Source organism: Rhinopithecus bieti, unplaced genomic scaffold (genome assembly GCF_001698545.2).
Source record: "Rhinopithecus bieti isolate Rb0 unplaced genomic scaffold, ASM169854v2 scaffold_3878, whole genome shotgun sequence".
In the NCBI taxonomy this organism is placed as follows: domain Eukaryota; kingdom Metazoa; phylum Chordata; class Mammalia; order Primates; family Cercopithecidae; genus Rhinopithecus; species Rhinopithecus bieti.
In genome coordinates this window covers 7,191,881-7,211,343 of record NW_016805059.1, presented here as the reverse complement: position 1 = coordinate 7,211,343, position 19,463 = coordinate 7,191,881, and the positions used below count along the sequence as shown (strand labels likewise).

General features: G+C 39.4%; 1 protein-coding gene across 8 annotated transcripts in view; it reads right to left on the bottom strand.

Moving 5' to 3' along the window:
* The window catches only part of SH3D19 (SH3 domain containing 19), a 202,374-nt gene that overhangs the window by 33,272 nt on the left and 149,639 nt on the right, over positions 1-19,463 (bottom strand). For 7 of the 8 annotated variants that reach the window (XM_017871132.1, XM_017871133.1, XM_017871134.1 and 4 more), the window contains 3 exons: positions 17,525-18,529; positions 8,875-8,982; positions 2,881-2,993 (listed from right to left, as the gene is read on the bottom strand). In XM_017871132.1, the coding sequence (XP_017726621.1) occupies positions 2,881-2,993; positions 8,875-8,982; positions 17,525-18,218 (915 nt within the window). In that variant the 5' untranslated portion in view covers positions 18,219-18,529. The remainder of the gene's footprint in view (positions 1-2,880; positions 2,994-8,874; positions 8,983-17,524; positions 18,530-19,463) is intronic. The other variant, XM_017871131.1, reaches the window with a different exon arrangement.

Sequence of the window (19,463 nt, the reverse complement as noted above, 5' to 3'; positions counted from 1 at the left end):
ATAGTCAAAACAATCCTGAGCCAAAAGAACAAAGGTGGAGGCACCACACTATCAACTTTAAAATACACTGCACAAAGATGTAGTAGCAAAAACAGCATGGACCTAGTATAATAACAGACACATAGGCCAATGGAACAGAATAAAGAATCCAAAAATTAATCCATGTATCTACAGCCAACTGATTTTTGACAAAAGTGTCAAGGACAGTCACTGGGGAAAGCAGTCTCTTCAATAAAGGCGCTGGGGAAAACTAGATATTCATATGCCGATGAATGAAACTAAACCCTCCCACTTACTCTTGACAAGACTCAACTCAGAGACCTAAATCTAAGACCTGAAACAATACAACGACTAGAAAAGCAGGGAAAACACCTCAGTCCATTGGTCTTAAAAAACGTTTTATGAATAAGACCTCAAAAGCACAGGCAACAAAAGTAAAAATAAGCAAATGGGTTTATATCAACCAAAAATCTTTTGCACAGTAAAGGAAAAAATCAACAGAGTGAAAAGACAACCTACAGAATGGCAAGAAATATTTGCAAACTACTCATCTGATAGGGGATTAGTATCTAGAATACAAAAGAAACTCAAACATCATAACAGCAAAAAACCCAAACAATCTGATTTTAAAGTGGGCAAATAAACTTTGGGAGGTGGAGGAGGTGGAGGCCGGATGACTGCTTGAATCCAGGAGTTCAAGAATGGCCTGGGCAACGTGGCAAAACTTGTCTCTACAAAAAATACAAAAAATGAGCTGAGTGTGGTGGCATGCGCCTAAAGTTCCAGCTACTCAGGAGACTGAGGTGGGAGGATCCCCTGAGCCCAGGTCAAGGCTGCAGTGAGCTGTGATCATATCACTGCACTCCAGCCCAGGAGACAGAGTAAGACCCTATCTCAAAAAAAGAAAAAAAAAAAAAAAAAAAAAAAATCAAATGATCTGGATATTTCTCAAAAGAAGACACACAAATGGCCAACAAATACATTAAAAAATGATCAACCTCACTAATCATCAGGGAAATTCACAACAAAATGGCAATGAGGTATCATCTCACGCCAGTTGGGATGGCTATTATCTAAAAGATAAAAAAAAAAAAAATGCTGGCAAGAATACAGAGAAAGGGGAATTCTTATACACTGTTAGTGGGAATGTAACCTAGTACAATCACTGTAGAAAACAGGATGGAAGCTCCTCAAAAAACCACAAATAGAACTACTATACGATCCAGCAAGCCCACTACTGGAAATTTATTCAAAGGAAAGGAAATTACATTGAAGAGACATCTGCACATCCATGTTTACTGTAGCACTACTCACAATAGCCAAGATACGGAATCAACCTAGGTGTCCAACAACAGATAAATGGATAAAAAAAATGTGGCATGTGTACACCATGGAATACTATCCAGTCATATAAAAGAGTGGAAACCTGTCATTTGTGGCAACATAAATGGAACCGGAGGATATTATGTTAAGTGAAGTAAGCCAGGAACAGAAATTAAACACTGCATCTTCTCATTCATATATGGAAGCTAAAAATAAGTTGATCTCATAGAAATAAAAAGTAGAACAGAGGATACTAGAGGCTGGGAAGGGTAGAAAGAAGGGAGAGAGAAGGAGCTTTGTTAAAGAATACAAAATTATAGCCAGACAGGAGGAATAAATTCTAGTGTTCTATACCACTATAGGATGACTATCGTTAACAATAATATATAGCTTCAAATGACTGGAAGGAAGATGTTGAGCATTCCAAACAGAAGTGGCGAAAAATGTTTGAGATGACAGATATGCTAACTACCCTGATCTGATCCCTATACAGTATATGTACTGAAACATCACTATGTACCCCAAGAATATGTACAATTATTATTTGTCAATTTAAAAAAGAGGAAATAATCAGGAGCTTTGTCATGGGCTTCCCATAAAGTCCTCTGAAAGCCTTTATTCATTCTTTATTTATTTATTTTTTGAGACGGAGTCTCACTCTGTCGCCCCAGGCTGGAGTGCAATGGCATGATCTTGGCTCACTGCAACCTCTACCTCCCGGGTTCAAGCGATTCTCCTGCTTCAGCCTCCTGAGTAGCTGGGATTACAGGCACATGACACCACGTGCAGCTAATTTTTGTATTTTTAGTAGAAACGAGGTTTCACCATGTTAACCAGGCTGGTGTCGAACTCCTGACCTCAGGTGCTCCACCTGCCTTGGCCTCCCAAATTGCTGGAATTACATGTGGGGGCCATCGCGTCCAGCCAACTTTATTCTTTTTCTTAAATCACTTATCTAATTACTTGTTGCATGTCTGTTTCCCTAAGAAACCACATAAATTGGAAAACCAAAAAAAAAAAAAAAAAAAAGTATGAGGATACTGAGGTTGAAATGAAAATATATATATTTACTTCAAAAAATCTTTGACCACCATCTTAACAAGTGCACAGTAAAACACTACTTTTAAATTAAAAAAATACATTTTCTTAAATTTCAGATTTAAATATTCTTATGGTAATTATCTCAAATTTTTTGTCACTAATTGGGTATTTTAAATAAAAACTGACAAGTTGAATAAAGTTATTTCCCTGAATATTAAAGGTGTTTAGAGATTTTAATAACCTCATTATTAGTTTCATTTAAAAGACAATGTCATTAAGTTGGTATACAAATTATTTTATAGTGAAGTACAATGAAGTGGCCTAATCTCTCTACAGGGACTTTTAACATATTGAACACTACATTATGTAAGTACATGGGGCTTAGAAACTGGTCTCTAATAGAGGGTTCTTGTTTTTAATTTGACCAGTAATAAAATAATTTAGATATTAGCTGACTATTCAAAATTAATGCATAACTACGTCTTCAATCTAATACAATCTATAATGACCACTTACCAAGTTTCTAGTTCTGTCAACATTACTGAGTTTTCCAGATACTGTACTGAAAGTGTTTCCAATAGGTTTTTCAGCAGGGAGAGGAGGTGGGCTTTGTGGATCCTCATGTAAACCTGGAAAAAGTAGCAGTAATTCATCAATAATTTCTAGTTTTTAGGATTCCAAAGAATGAAATGATTGCTGTTTAGTTTATTAGAAAAATGGCTATCATAAAAGATACACACAAATAGTTAAGCAAATGAGAAAGAGCTCCCAGCAAACTTCAGAAAATTGATGTGCTAGTCAACATCAGTTAATTTTACTATATGTTTTATAGAGAGTGAAAATAATACTAAATAATTACAACAGCAGCCAGCATTGTTGAGAACCTTTTATGTGACAGGCATTAAGTTAGGCTCTATATTTACATACATTTCACCAACCAAGATCTATGTGCTAGATTTGTCCAGTCCACTAGCTAGTAGCTACATCTAATGATTGTCTTAAATCTTAATTAAAATTTCAGTTCCTCAGTTGCACTAGCCACATTTCAAATACTAGCCACTGTGACTAGTGACTACCAGCACAGTTAAAGAACATTTCTATCTTTGCAGAAAAGTTCTATTGCACAGTGCTACACTAGATAATATCTTACCTGTTTTACAGATGAAGAAACTGAAGCTAAGAAAATAAATGCGCTAACCAAGGTCTTACTGCTAGTAATTGTCAGATCCATTGTTTTGAACCTAAAAGTCCATGTTCATTTTGATAAGACATGCTGCTTCTTAATAGGTGGTGTATTCAACACTCTCTCATCCAAAAATAATTCAATGTGTTTTCTTTCTTTCTTTTGTTTTTTTTGAGATGGAGTCTCGCTCTGTCACCCAGGCTATAGTGCAGTGGCGCAATCTCAGTTCACTGCAAGCTCTACCTCCCGGGTTCACACCATTCTCCTGCCTCAGCCTCCGGAGAAGCTGTGACTACAGGTGCCTGCCACTAAGCCCAGCTAATTTTTTTTGTATTTTTAGTAGAGACGGGGTTTCACCATGTTAGCCAGGATGGTCTCGATCTCCTGACCTCGTGATCTGCCCGCCTCGGCCTCCCAAAGTGCTAGGATTACAGGCGTGAGCCACTGTGCCCGGCCAATGTGTTTTCTAATTCATTAGCTTCTGATTAATGAACATAACTGCCCTCAATTAAACAAACAATACCTTTACATCCAAACCACAGCCATATCAGTGATAATTTATCCCCAACTTATTTTAAAAAGAAGGAAACAAAGATGACCAGATTTAATTAGTGACAGTTAATTAAAATGCGTGTGCAAAAACAACTGGAGAGTGGATAACTGTAACATACTGAAGGACGCTAAAGCCACCTTTTACACTGTTTGGTTTAGGCATTAAAAGGAGATGAGCAGATAAGCATTCTCTCTCTTTTCTTTTTTTTTTTTTTTTTTCAAATGTACACTCTCTACTTCCATTTCATGTGAAAAACCTATAACAAGAAGATGATTGGTCAGGTTCCTGTTTTATCCGCAGACAGGAAAACATTCTCCAAGGGAGGAAAATACCCAGGCCAGCAACTAGGAAAACAATGATTTAGAGCGAGGCAAACATTCTTAGTGAGAGGCAAGGCTGCTCTGGGAATTAAGACATATATAATAAAAACATCCAACTCAGTCACCATCTTGAAGATATTTTCTGTGCTGTGGTTTCCGTATTCTTACAAGGAAATAGTTGATCATTTAGAATATAATACTGTTGTGACAAATATTTAAGAGTATACGCCAGTAATATGAAAGTAGAAAGGAGATAGCTTACTGGAAGGAGGAACACAGGGAGTATCTGGTGTGAGTATGTGTGGGATGTGGAGGAAGGAGATTTCCAATTTTAAATAATGTAGTCAGGGAAGGTCTCTGAGAAAAAGTGGCATTGAGTGAAGACCTGAAGGACTGGTGAGGGAGGGAGCCTTGCAGACATCTGGGAAAAGGACAACCTGGTCAGAAGAAACAGGCTCCAGGGGAAAGGAGCTGACAGGTTCAAGTAAGATCAAGGACATTTGCACCATGAAGCTATCCCCTTTTTCCCAAATTCTTCAGACACCAAAGTTTAATTCTTTTTCCTCCACAGAATATATGCATTGCTTATTAACAAAATTCTGAGGAACTGATTTTTGACATAAATACAAATAACTCTCTAGAAATCATTCTGTCATTTCAGTTCTCCTACATTTAGCAGTATAGAATTCAACTTTCTTTTTGTTTTTTTAAGACAAGGTCTCGCTTTGTTGCCCAGGCTGGAATGTGGTGGCATGATCTTGGCTCACTGCAACCCCTGCCTCCTGGGTTCAAGTGATTTTCCTGCCTCAGCCTCCCAAGTAGCTGGGATTACAGGCGTGTGCCACCATGCCTGGCTAATTTTTTTTTTTTTAATTGAGCCTTTATTTTTATTTATTCATTTTTTAAAATAATTTTTTAAAAAATTTTACTTTAAGTTCTGGGATACACGTGCTAAACATACAGTTTTGTTATATAGGTATACATGTGCCACGGTGGTTTGCTTCTCCTATCAACCTGTCATCCAGGTTTTAGGCCCCACATGCATTAGGTATTTGTCCTAATGCTCTCCCTCCCCTACCCCCCAACTCCCCAACGGGCCCGGTGTATATTGTTCCCCTCCCTGTGTCCATGTGTTCTCATTGTTCAACTCCCACTTGAGAGTGAGAACATGGGGTGTTTAGTTTTGTTTCTGTGTTAGTTTGCTGAGAATGATGGCTTCCAGCGTCATCCATGTCCCTGCAAAGGACATGAAATCATTCTTTTTTTATGGCTGCAGCCGGGCTAATTTTTATATTTTTAGAACAGATGGGGTTTCACCATGTTGGCCAGGCAGGTCTCGAACTCCTAGAATTCAATTTTCTACCAGTTCTTGGAGGTTTGTCAGGATAATAATTAAAGTTGCTTCCTCAGCATATCCTTTTCAGGATTTCAGAGCTTATTAATGCAGTTTCTGAGTGTGCAGAAAAAGTAAACATAGCAGGCCTGAGACTTCATCCCTAGGAAGTCCTACTTACAAGATTGGTCCCTTTTTCTGAGTTTCGCTCTTGTTGCCCAAGCTGGAGGGCAATGGCATCATCTCAGCTCACTACAACCTCCACCTCCCGGGTTTAGGCGATTCTCCTGCATCAGCCAGGCACACGCTACCATGCCAGGCTTATTTTTGTAGTTTTAGTAGAGATGGGTTTTCACCATGTTGGCCAGGCTGGTCTTCAACTCCTGACCTCAGGTGATCCACTTGCCTCTGCCTCCCAAAGTGCTGGGATTATAGGCATGAGCCACCATACCCAGCCACAGGATTGGTCCTTGACTGGCATATAGGAACTTGGACTTTGGGACAGTTCTTGCCATCCTCAAAACTGATAAAACAGAATACGTGGTTTATGCTGAACATTTGCTTTCCTCCTGGAAATCTGGAATTTTGCTATGTGCCAACATTTCTAGGAGTGCCTACATAACCAGTCCCCAATAAAAACCCTGGGCACTGAATCAGTAGTGAGCTTCTCTGGTTGACATTTCACATGTGTCGTCACAACTCATTGCTGGAGGAGTTACGTATGTCCTCTGACTCCACCAGGAGAAGACTCTTGGAAGCTTGCATCTGGTTTCCTCCGGACTTCACCACATTTGCCTTTTCTCTTTGCTGATTGTACCACTTACACTTTTGCTATAATAAATAATAGCCATAAATACAACTATATGTTGAGTCCTGTGAGTCCTCCTAGTGAATCATCAACCCTGTGGGTGGTCTTGGGGACAATGACACAACAGATGAATAAATTTAAAAATTTGTATTTATTACTAATGTCTGTAAAAGTCGTATTACTTAAAATCCAGGCAATATTTCTCATCATTATATGTTAGTATACCTGTTAAAATCCAGAATATATTTAACAAAGTAATAGCAAACAGGCAGATAACCCAATGAGCTATCATTTTACTGATTTGTGGGCTATATAATACTGTCAAAAGAAATATACTGCCCATTTTTTCTTTTCTATTTTTTTTTTTTGGAGATGGAGTTCTTGCTCTATTGCCCAGGTTGGAGTGCAGTGGCATGATCTCGGCTCACTGCAACCTCCGCCTCCCGGGTTCAAGCAATTCTCATGCCTCAGCCTCCCAAGTAGCTGGGATTACAGGTGTGTGCCACCATGCTTGGCTTTTTCGTATTTTTGATATAGACGGGGTTTCATCAAGTGATCCGCCCACCTCAGCTTCCCAAAGTGCAGGGATTACAGGTGTGAGCCACCATGCCTGGCTACCACTGGTTTTTAAATCTAACATTAAAATATTACCTCTAAAAAAATAAAATATAACTTCCTAAGAAACTAGAACCAGAATTTGATACCTCTGATTTTTTTCTCCTCCACATTCTTCATAGCAACTCAGTTCAGTTTTCTTGCTACTTGGCTGAGATCCATCAGTTAGTAACAGAATCATCAAGAAGACACTGAAACCAAGAGACTGATCCTTCTGGGTAGTGCTTTATGGAAAAACCAAACTCCTAAAATAAAGGGAATATGCCTGCAGTACAATCCTGGGTGCTACAGGTGAAAGAGTGGGATGCTTGTTCTGCTTTAGGAGGAATGAAGTGGGCAGAATCTCTTGTTAGACAAAGGCAAGAATGCATGTGGGCTATAATATAAAGGCATTGCAGGCATAAATGAAATTAGAGGCCCACAGAGAAAGCTGTGTGATCACTCCAAGCAGTGCCATGAACTGCTCTGGAACCCACTGTGTGTGTGTGTACACATAAAAAAACACACTTTTAATCACACTTTTTAATAATCTGGTGCCTAAAATAAAGAGTACTGGCCCTTGTGGCTTTCCCATTATAATAAATATCAGATTTCTTTTTGAAGTACTTATTAAAGCTCCTACTGAATTTCATTTGTTATACTATTAAAAAATCAAGTAAGGAAAAAATCAAGTAAGGAAGTAAACCAAAATGTAACGTTATACTAATATAAGAAGTTTTCTTTTTTGAGAAGGATTCTTACTCTGTCACCAGGCTGGAGTGCAGTGGCCCAATCTCGGCTCACTGCAACCTCCGCCTCCCAGGTTCGAGTGATTCTCCTGCCTCAGCCTCCCAAGTAGTTGGGACTACAGGTGCGCAGCACGACGCCCAGCTAAGTTTTGTATTTTTAGTAGAGACAGGGTTTCACCATGTTGGTCAGGATAGTCTTGATCTCTTGACCTCGTGATCCACCTGCCTTGGCCTCCCAAAGTGCTGGGATTACAGGCGTCAACCACTGTGCCTGGCCAATTTAAGAAGTATTTTTATAAACTATTATTTCAAGCTTTTGGTTACTGCTCTTCACAGAATTCACACATAGCCATATTTGAGATTATGCTGATTGGAATAATATACTCCTGACTGATAGACATATACACCTTTATTTGCTTTTAGTTTAGATTACTTTCCAACCAAATTTGTACCAGAGGTGTTAACATGGGATATACTAATTGTTCTAAATTTCAGTCTCCCTCTATTCTCTGTCTAAAGACAACATTAAAGAAAAATGAAATCCCCAGCCTGACCAGTGAGGTGAAACCCCATCTCTACTAAAAATACAAAAATTAGCGAGGTGTGGTGGCATGTGCCTGTAGTCCCAGCTACTCGGGAGGCTGAGACAGAGTTGCTTGAAACCGGGAGGCAGAGGGTGTAGTTAGCTGAGATCACGCCACTGCACTCCAGCCTGGGTGACAGAGTGAGACTCCCCCCAAAAAAAGGGAAAGGGAAGGGAAGGGAAAGGGAAAGGGAAAGGGAAAGGGTAAGGTAATCCAAATTTACTGAACTAATTCTTCAAAGAATTGTGAAAAAACAACTTGCTTTTAAATAGCTTTGACTATGAATGAGAGATTATACATAATTTCAAAACCAGACATTGATAAATTGGCATATATTTCTCCCAGGCTCTTGAAGAAGCAAATAAAGAAAGCAGAGAAGTGCTTACATTTTCCTGGTTTGGCTGGAATTCGAATTACAGTGGGCTTCCTGGTGGGTGCTAGTTGAACTGCTCGTTCTTTTATTGGTTCTGTTTTTGCAGGGAGCTGAAAGGGATCTAATGAAAAACATAGTTTTATTTTGCATGTTTTAGTTAACATGGACTGAAACAAAAAACCTCATTCATAATTTAAGAGTCATACTTTTCATGCCCCTGGGGAAACTATTCATGGATAAACAAAATCTCAGTTTGCAGAGACAAAAACAAAGTTGGAACTCATAAAAGGAAATAAGTTAGTGTTCTGTAAATAATTCATGTGGCTTTTCTTCCTCTCTGATGAGAGAAATCGAGGATGATCTTGAATTATGTAGAAGCTGATCTTTCAGGGGAGTGTAATCATTTCATACATGTCTGCCTGAAAATGAGGGGCAATTGAGATGAGGAGACCATCTTTCCCACATCCTAAAGCCTCCCAGACGCCACAGAGAGGAAAGACTCTTTCCCCGTACACCCCCTGTGCCTGTCCCAGAATATTTACTCCCAGGGCCCTCATCCTACCCAGTGCTGTGCCTGGCACAGGGAAGGTGCTTAGCAGTCTCAGACTTAGTAGTTTAGTAAAACTACACTTCAGTAACATGAAAACGAAAAACATTCTATCCCAGAAATAAAATAAGACATATCGCTTCAAATATTTAATTTTGCGGCAAGGATATATGACTCGGCATTCCTCTATCTTAACCGATTTATTAAGTAATTGCAGTTTTTGCCATTAAAAGTAATGCACCAACCCAATATTTTAAATGGACAGTATATACTTAGGAGAAATACTTTAAACAAAAGCATAGTTCTAAACCTTTTACTGAAACAGTCTTTAACATAAATGTCCTTTTAGTGGTTTGGAAAATGACTATAACTTTTTTTTTAAAATGGGAAATCTACAAGTAAAAGATTAGCAAAACAAAAGAAAATGCTCTATAATGGATATTCTACTCAGCACACAGGATCGCATGAGACTGTCTTTGCTTTTATTTAACAAGAGGCGAAATGAGTGTATGCTGTAATTCTGCACCTGTTCTATGGATCTTGCCTGTGGGGAGATACTCTCTATAAAACTATGCACTCCATAGCTCCTGGGATGAACAGCATTCAAATTCTGCCTGTTATGAGGTGTAATTCAATAAGCACCTTTTGCTGACCAGCTCTTTGCAGGATACATGAATGGCTGAGCTAAGAATAAAAGCCCTTTTGGTAATCTGATACTTCGCCTTCTCTTCCACTCAGTTTTCAGTCAACCTCACCATCAGATACCCTGCTAGAGGCATCACTCTCTCACTAGCTACTTGCTCATATATTTATGCCAGTAACAGTGCTGGGTGGGGAAATATGACGGTAAAGTACAATCCTAGTTTAAGTTTCTTATCTACCACTTAGGAAGGGTCCCCAGATGGCAAGCTAGCTAAAATTATTATTATGCCACTGAGGAAAAAATAAATCGATGACTCCTCTGTGGAATCTTACCAGCTCACAATGAGCGAGGCGAGTCTTACGTTAAAAACGCCAACTCAAGATTATCAAAAGAATGGTATCAAACTTTAAAAAAAAGACTACTAAATTAATAATATAACTTTCTTCCACTGTGACCTATGTCACCCATAAAACAACAAAGCTCCTGTTTTCAGATTTAACCAAATTCCTTAATTATTTAATTTTATTATAACAAATATATATTAAGTATAATAGTACATTTTCACTTCACAGCAGTATTTGTTGTAAAAGTAAGAAACAGTAAGAATTATATAAAATAGAAAAGAAAACCTCTTGTAATCTTATCTCTCTAAAATTAATATTGTCTAAAATTTGGTATATCTGTCCATGTATTTTCTATAAATATTACATGTATCATTATTATATAAATATTTTGAAAAACAAACCCAGGATCATTTTATATCAATTTCTTTGTAGTTTAATATCAATTTCTTAGTACTTTTATATCAATTTCTTTGTAGCACTTTTGTTCATTCAATATTGACTGGGTGCCTGCTATGCATTAAATACTGGGAATATAGCAGTGAACAAAGCACAGAACTCTGCCTTCATGGAGTTTGCATTCCAGCAGGGAGATGGAGACAAGAAACAATACATGTAATAGACAAGGAATTTACGTGGTATATTAGAAGGTGAGAAGTATATTGAAAAATGAAAAAGCAGAAATGAAAAAGGTGAGGAACTTCAGGTGTGGGCAGAAGGGAAGCAGGCTGCAGAAGGAAACAGGAGTGCAGTAGGTGAGGCAGGTGATATTGTCTTTCCAAAAACTGGATTTTACATATTTCAATAGTTCTTCCAATAATCATTCACGGTGTCCTACCTTTCAAGTAGTATTTCTTTCTTTCCTTTTTTTTTTTTGAGACACGGTCTCACTCTGTCACCCAGGCTGGAACGCAGTGGTGCAATCATGGCTCATTTGTAGACTCGACCTCCTGGGCTCAAGCAATCCTCCTACCTCAGCCTCCTGAGTATCTGGGACTACAGAAATGTGCCAGCATGCCTGGCTAATTTTCATTTTTTGTAGAGATGAGGTTTCACTGTGTTTTCCAGGCTGGTCTGGACCTCTTGGGCTCAAGAGATCCTCCCATCTTGGCCTCTCAAAGCGCTGGGATTATAGGTGTGAGCCACCGTGCCTGGCCTGAAGTGCTATTTCTTAAATAGCTGCTTTTGGTACCAATAACCTGTTGGTTATTAGTTTAAAATTTCAGTTAATGATGCTTTTGGGGTGGGTGTGAAGGGGGAAGAAAATCTTGAGCATGTAATGACTTAAATTGTTTCCCAAATCAAATTAAATTCTGGGCCAGTATAAGACCTACACCTCACATTTCACAGGTAAGGGCATGGATGGGGGTGGGGTGGGCAGGGAAAGGAGAAAAGAGGACAATCAGCACCTCTGAGGGGCTGAACACAGGGGGCATCCAAAATGTGCTTGCTGTGGGAAGAATGGCCTTAGGAAATCCTGACCCAAATCCTGCACACAGTGTGGGCAGATCTCACCTATCGTGTTAAAGGGTCCAATCATTTTTTGTTTTAACCTGAAGGATTTAAATTGAAGTAGCATAGGTATAACTTATGAAGTATTCAAAGTGTCCTAGCTTACTCTCTCTCGTTTTTTCATTTTTAATACTGTTAGCTGTTTTTTAATAATTGGCACTTAGATCGTGTATAATCATTCTACTATACATGTCTTCGGAAAAAAAAAAATTTCTTTCTCCATGTAGCGAGGCAAGGAAGTCTTCGTGTTCCATCACCGCAGGCTGTTTGGCAGGAGTGGTCTGTTTAATGATCTCCCCCAGCTGTGCTCACTGAGTCAGTGAGCTCTGCATCTGCCTCTCTGTCTGCATGTTGTCTGGGCTGTGATCCATGCGAGGAGTGCAGATTAGTGGGGAGGATAAACAGCATCACTTCAATGAGAAGGTGGAGCCAGAGGCCTGTTTTTTATCTTATGATGGTGTGCAAGCTTCTCTCTAGCAACATAAGTTCACTTTTTATGTCTTCTCATAAGAGGGCTATTTTTTTTCCAACAGAAGTTATAAGTGGGCAACATACAAAGCAAAGCTGGCACTTCATATTGGGGTACTCCAGACACCACCAGGTAAGAAACTGGATCATTAGTACTAGTTAAAATGTTTAACGTTCATAACCTTTGACTAGTAGTCCCACTTTCAGAAATTTATTCTTCAGAAATAAAAGCCTCAGCAGAAGTGAACATGCTTATGAGGGTATTTACTACAGCATTTTTTGTAGTGGCAAAAACCAACAAGGAACAAAACAAAATAACCTCCCCCTCCACCAAATAAAAAACAAACGAAACAACCTGAATGTCCATCAACAGGGGAAATACTGAAGCAGCTATGATACACTATGAGGTATGAGGCAGGTATAAGGAGACAATGAATTAGAATTAGATCTATTATCCTGAAGAGAAGTGATAAATGGCATTGTTTAATAAAGCACTCTGCTGAGTAACAGGTATAGGATGGTAAAAATTTCTGGGAAAAGTCCATTATGTGTATATGTGTAAGCTTTGGTTTGGCATGCCCAAAGGCACAGAAGGCTGCATACTTTGTTCACACTGGTTACTGTGGGGAGATTACATTTTTTTTTTAAATCCAAAATCTCTGAATTGTTTGACTTGTTACAATGAATATATTTTACTTTTCTAACAGAAACAAATCCAATAAAATAAATTCAATCATAAGGAAAAAGTTACAAGATTAAGCTGAGTTAACACCTCTGCCAAACAAACCAGAACAAAACCACTTAAAAATAAGAGAACAAAAGAGGAAACTTCTGGTTTCTTTCGTTGCTTTTTCAAGGCAATAATGGCCATAAAATTTTCCATAAAGCAACTAGAAAAATAAAAACTCTTTTTTTTTTGGATTTAATTTAAAAGGAAATAATGCAGATATAAAATTTTGAATTTATCTAATTTAGACGTATTTAGTTCATAACAATTCGCTTCTATTTGTAACCTTGAATAATATAACCGTTTAGATAAATCACTGTTTTGTTATTTTAAAAATTTCTACTTATCAGAATCTGAGGGTCAGTGGGGGAAGCAGTTCTTCAGAAGTGGCAAAGACGACAAGAGATAATTCTCCCAGTTTCTTTCAGCCTAATTATGCTTATGTTCAGCTATTTTGAAAAGATTATTGATTAAATACCTTGTTAAAGGTAATGCCTCCACATGGTCTGAAATTCAAAAGGGATCAAAATGCTTACAGTGAAACCAAGTTCCCTGTTCTCTCCTATCCAGTTCCTTCATAAAAGACAACCTTTGTACCACCTTTTCATACATCTCTGTACATTGCATTTGAAATTTAACACAAACAATAGCTAAAATAACACAAAAAGTATCCTGTATCTTGCATTTTTCATCTAATAATATCTTGGAGGTTGGTCCAAAGTAGGGGATAACAGGTTTCTCTCCCTTTTAATTATCACACAATACTCCATTGTTATGGATGTACCATAATTTATTTAAGCAGTCCATTGACATTTATTTCCAATATTCTATAGTAGAAGTCCTTAATTCTAGAGCCCAAATGGGCCCTCGAAGCTCTGGATATTGTACCTTGAATTGTGTGCACATGACTAATGGCTATTTTCTTTTTTTTTTTTTCCTCACGCTCCAGTCATTGAATTAATGGCTATTTTCAAGGCAGAGAAAAGACTCTCAGGCTACCTCAGATTCTCAGAGTTTGGTAGTCTGGAAAGGGTTAAGAACTTGCTGCCATAATTCTATTATAGACTGCTCTTGCTTCTACAGAAAAACAGAAAACAAAAAACACGGAGCATCTCAAGAAGAATCTCCTATCTGAATCTAAGACAAGAAAATGGCATTTTGTCTACTTTTGTTTGCAGTGATGGCATTTTTGTCCACTTATATTTGCAGTGTTTATTCTGTCTTCCCTCTACCCCCTCACACCAGCACCAGTTATTCTACACCTGCTGGTGAACAAGCAGAGGCCTCTTCATAACTATACCCGCACGGTCTTCATTACCGGATTGAGAAAAACACTGATGATAAAGTAGTTTTCCACCCATTAACTGTCTCTAATAATATGCTTGTCGTCACAATTAGTTTCACCATCCCTGGCTTGCTTTTCTGTCATTTCTTTCCCTTGAGTTCTGTTAACAGCAGACATTGGCTGCTAAACTATTATTCTGGTCTGTGTAATGGGGCTGCCGGCAGAAACATTCTCCTTTTTCTGACAGCTGGGTATGATTTGTAAAGGTGTGAATAAGAATTGCTAATACTTCTGGGCTCCATTACATTAACCTGGAAGGCATTCTACCCAAGAAATGAATCCAATATTAAATTGCCTGTTTTATGAGTTTTCCTTTAGTAATTTTTCTAATCTTTACAATGTTTTCATAGCTTCAGTATTTTCGGATCTCTATTTCCTGAGATTAATATGGCAACTTCATTTTACGAATGCTATTTTATTAGATTTTCTTTAATTTTGAGGTAAGAGAAAGGGAAGAGAAGACTTATTTGTAAGTTTCTCTTCTTTCTCCTGTGTTCCTCTCCCAGTTTCTGCCTGGTGTCTGGATGATTAGGCAAGGTTTCCCAGGACCATAAACCTTTACTTACAACGATAATGCTACCAAAATACCGCCAAAAAGTCACAAACTCCAAATCAAAAAGCAAACAAAAACCCCTCCACAGGTCAAGGCATTCAGAGGTGATCCTGAAGGCCTTTGGAGGGCGTAAGCAGGGAGGCAACAAGGGCCAGTGTGCAGTATAGAAACTCCCCCTGGGTAGCCACAGTATGGAGTGTGATAGGCTTGTCTGAGTGGGCTCAATTTAGGAGGCCACTGCAGCCATCAGAGTGTAAAGGCCGAAAGTGGGGCAGAACAGGGAAGGATGAAAAGGAGAGGCAGAGTCAAGAACTATTTGGAAGGTAAAACCAGCAGGAGTTGGTAACTAATGAGATGTGAAGGCAGAGAAGTAGCAATCATAAAACTACTACTTAATGATCATCGTATTTCACACAATGTGATAGAGCTTTCCTATATGATCACATTAAACCCTTGCAATACCCTAGGTGAGGAGTAGTATTATGTCTTCCAAATGAGGAAACAGAGGCACTGTGAGGTTAAGAAAATTGCCCAAGGTCACATAACAAATGTGGTAGACCCTGGCGGACTCCAAATCTGAACAGCTAGTCACTGCGTGACACAGTGAGAAGACTCAACGATGATCTCTGGGTTTCTCCAGGGAAGGCTGGTGTGTGTGATGGTGTCACTAGTGAGTTGCAAAATATAAGAAGAAAGACAGGTTTAGAAAGAAGATAGTATTCAGCTCAGTATAACTCCATAGTCAAGAGCAATGGTTAAAGTCAGATAGCACAAGCAAATTACACACTTTGCTAAAAGACGCCCCAATAATTAAATGTTGTGCAATGAAGTGGTAGAAATCAAGAAACAGAAAACGCTGAGTATGAAGCATGAGACTGTATTTATGTTGAAAGTATATTGTTGACCTTCCTTTTTGAAGATGACTATAATTATCTGCTAGATGATACAAAATAAATTCTCAGCAATTATTAGTCAAGTTGCCATCCCCATAGAAACTAGCAAGTTCTACAAAAGGTAATATTTCTCCAGCTTGCTGTTGGGTTTATCTATCCCTGTCCTTCTCTGAATCTTATTAATACCAAAAAGGTTTATACAAGAAAATGGTATTATCAAAGACTTGAAAAGTTTTTAAAGTGTTGCCTGGTTAAGGATTCATGAAAATATTGGGTAGCAACATTATACAGTGAAAAATAAACTAGACTTAGAATAAAAACACTAAGTTTGAATCCTGACTTGGACAATTGTTCTATGACACTGGGCAAATGATCCATAGATCTCTCTCAGTCTCACTGTCTTCATTTGCAAACTTAGGCAGTGATATCTCACAGAAGGTTGTTGCAATTATTAAATAAAATAATGTATGTCTCAGTATTTAGCAGAGCATTAGGTACACTGCAGAAGCTTAATATATTCAAATGTTTTTCCTTCTACCCTTTATGGACAAAAGCCATGTATGTCTTTTAGTTTATATGCTAAAATGTTGTGTGTCAGTTACAATGTTCTGTGCATGATTAATGTTTAATAATGTGTATGTTTGCTTTCATTTTAAATACACCTGTGCTATGCAGAATTTGGTTTTGAAATCACAGAGCCTTTCGATTTTGATGCATGTTATTTTGATGCATGTTATATTTTGATGCATGTTAAACATTTATACAGTGACAGCTAACCTTTTGAAAATTCTATTAAGTTTATATGTTCACAAATTCCACCCAAATAAGTAAACAGCAGTAAAATAAATCTTATCAATGACAAGTAGAGCAGCTTAGCTTGACAAATCAAAGATAAGCTTTACCATCACACTCTCCAACGGAACAGTGAGAAGAAAGAAAACACACTCTCTACCTTCTGGGATATTTAATTGTACTGATCTTGGCAGCTAATTTACAACTGTTGTATTTTATTTACAAAATTTTTCACTCTCAAGGGAAGATGTTCTGTGAAGATTAAAGGAACAATTTTGCAACATGTGGCTGGGTCTTCATTCCGTACATTTTCGAGTCCTCCCCTGGAGCTGGCCCCTCGCCCAGCACTCCCAGCTGAGGCCCATTTCATCTGAGGAGCCCATCTGGGGCCAGGGCATGACTTCCCATCTATGAGAAGCCTCCTCTGCATCCTTCTACACATTCCCTAACCTCCCTGGATCCTTTCAATGTGAAGCCTGAACTTCCAACTGTCAAGAGTAAGGGAAGCCAGCCCCACAACCTATTATAGTTTAGCCCCTAGCCCCAGTCTGCTTACTTCTGGCTCATATCATAGTAATCGATGCATGTGTCTCCCCCTTTCTGACTCCATCACCCCCATCCCGTATTTCCCCTTCCTTCTCTGTCTCCATTCCCCACTTAGCTCCATGTTTTGTGATCTCTCTGTTCATTCCTGTCTGTTTCTATACACACACATGCATGTGCACATACTTGCACACACACACATCTCAGTAACTTACGTACTAGAAACTAAAACAGCAAGTGCCATTTAAAATACCCTATCATGAATTTAGATTACCCTCCACTGCTGACTTTTCACTCACCTAGAACCATCTCTGAACCAACAGATTCTTCAGCCAGGTTCCCCGATGGGGTGGGCAAAACATCATCATCAAAGCTGATGAGATCGATGTCCCCCAACGGCTTGCTCTGCAGAACTGGAACTGGGGGGTTGGCTGGGGGCCCTTCTCCCAGTGACTTGTATGCTTTGGCTTGTGATGCCCCTGCGAGTCGGGGAGGAACAGTGACAGGTTTCAGTGGAGCTGAAGGGTCGGTGGGATTTTCTGAGGAAAGAGATTTCTTCAGCAGCAAAGGCCGCGGGGCAGGAGTTGGCACTTTCTTCCCACCATCAGAGCTCTCAGCCAGGGGCCCTCTTCCTGGAATCTCAGGATTAACACTTCGTATAAGGCCAGGGTTTGGTTTCTTTGGCAATTCAGGTTTGGTTACCGGGATGCTTCCTGCTTCTTGCAGGGGAGGGCATGGGGTGAGTCCTTCCTTGGAGGTCACCTTGAGTCTGTTCTCAGTCCCAGAGTCCCACTCTCCAGAAGCTCTGTTAGCAGCTGGTTTGGGAGCTACAGAAGGTTTCCCTGAGGAAACAGTAGGCTTTGGAGGAAGTGAACGTGGAGTAATTTCCGGTTTCTTGGGCAGTCCTGAGGTTTCTATATTTGCCTGACCCTCAAACACTTTAATTCTGGAAACAATACTATTTTGGCTTTGTTCCGTGTTCATAATGTTCATCACTGTCTGACTGTCTGAGGTGCTAGCGTTGTCCAGCAGAGACTGGGGCCGGCCTGGGGATGACTCCTCTCCTATGGCTGCTGGGCTGATTTTCTGGTGACTTTGCTCTTTAATGTGAGAATCTCTGAGTATTGGTCTGAGGTTGCTTTTTGATCTTGGTTTTGGCACTGGACATCTTGTACCACTGGGGTTTTCTGGACAATTCTGTTCTTCAGAAATATCAAAGACTATTAAAGGTGCCACATTTGTTGGAAGATTGCCAGATGAGACTGTTGGGAAAGGCTGAAGAGGCTTGAGAGGTGCCTGTAGTGCTGATGAGACCAAAACAAAACCAAAACAAATAAAAACAAGCTGTAATGTTAACAATTTATAAGAAAAAAACATAGAAGATACACAGATTTAAAATTACATACATGGAATATCAAGAGATTTTGGTTTCTTTAATTAGTTAAAAGTGATTCAAAAATGGAAATGTTTATTCTGTTTCCTGTAGGAGTGCTCTTCATATAACACATTTTTTTTTTTTTTTGAGACAGGGTCTTGCTCTGTTGCCCTGGCTGGTGTAGAGTGGCTCTAACGCAGCTCACTGCAGCCTCACCCTCCAGTGCTCAAATGATCCACTCACTTCAGCTTCCCTAGTAGCTGGGACTACAGGCACACACCACCACACTCAGCGAATTTTTCCATTTTTTTTGTTTTGTAGAGATGGGGTTTCACTGTGTTGCCCAGGCTGGTCTCTTTTTTTTTTTTTGAGACTGCGTTTCGCTCTTGTTGCCAAGGCTAGAGCGCAGTGGTGCGATCTCGGCTCACCTAAACCTCCACCTCCTGGGTTCAAGTGATTCTCCTGCCTCAGCCTTCCTGAGTAGCAGGGATTACAGGCGTGCGCCACCATGTCCGGATAATTTTGTATTTTTAGTAGAGATGGGGTTTCTCCATGTTGATCAGGCTGGTCTCGAACTCCCGACCTCAGATTATCCGCCCGCCTTGGCCTCCCAAAGTGCTGGGATTACAGGCGTGAGCCACTGCGCCCGGCCATCAGGCTAGTCTCAAACTCCAGTGCTCAAGGAATCCACCCACCTTAGTCTCCCAAAGTGCTGGGATTGAGCCACATGAGCCACTGTGCAACACTTTAAAAAAGCCTAACAGGACAACCACCCTTAGCATCCTATCAAGTATAAGTTGCTAAATATAAGACACTTCTCAGTGGAAATGAATGGAATCAGTGGTAATACCCACCATGAATTA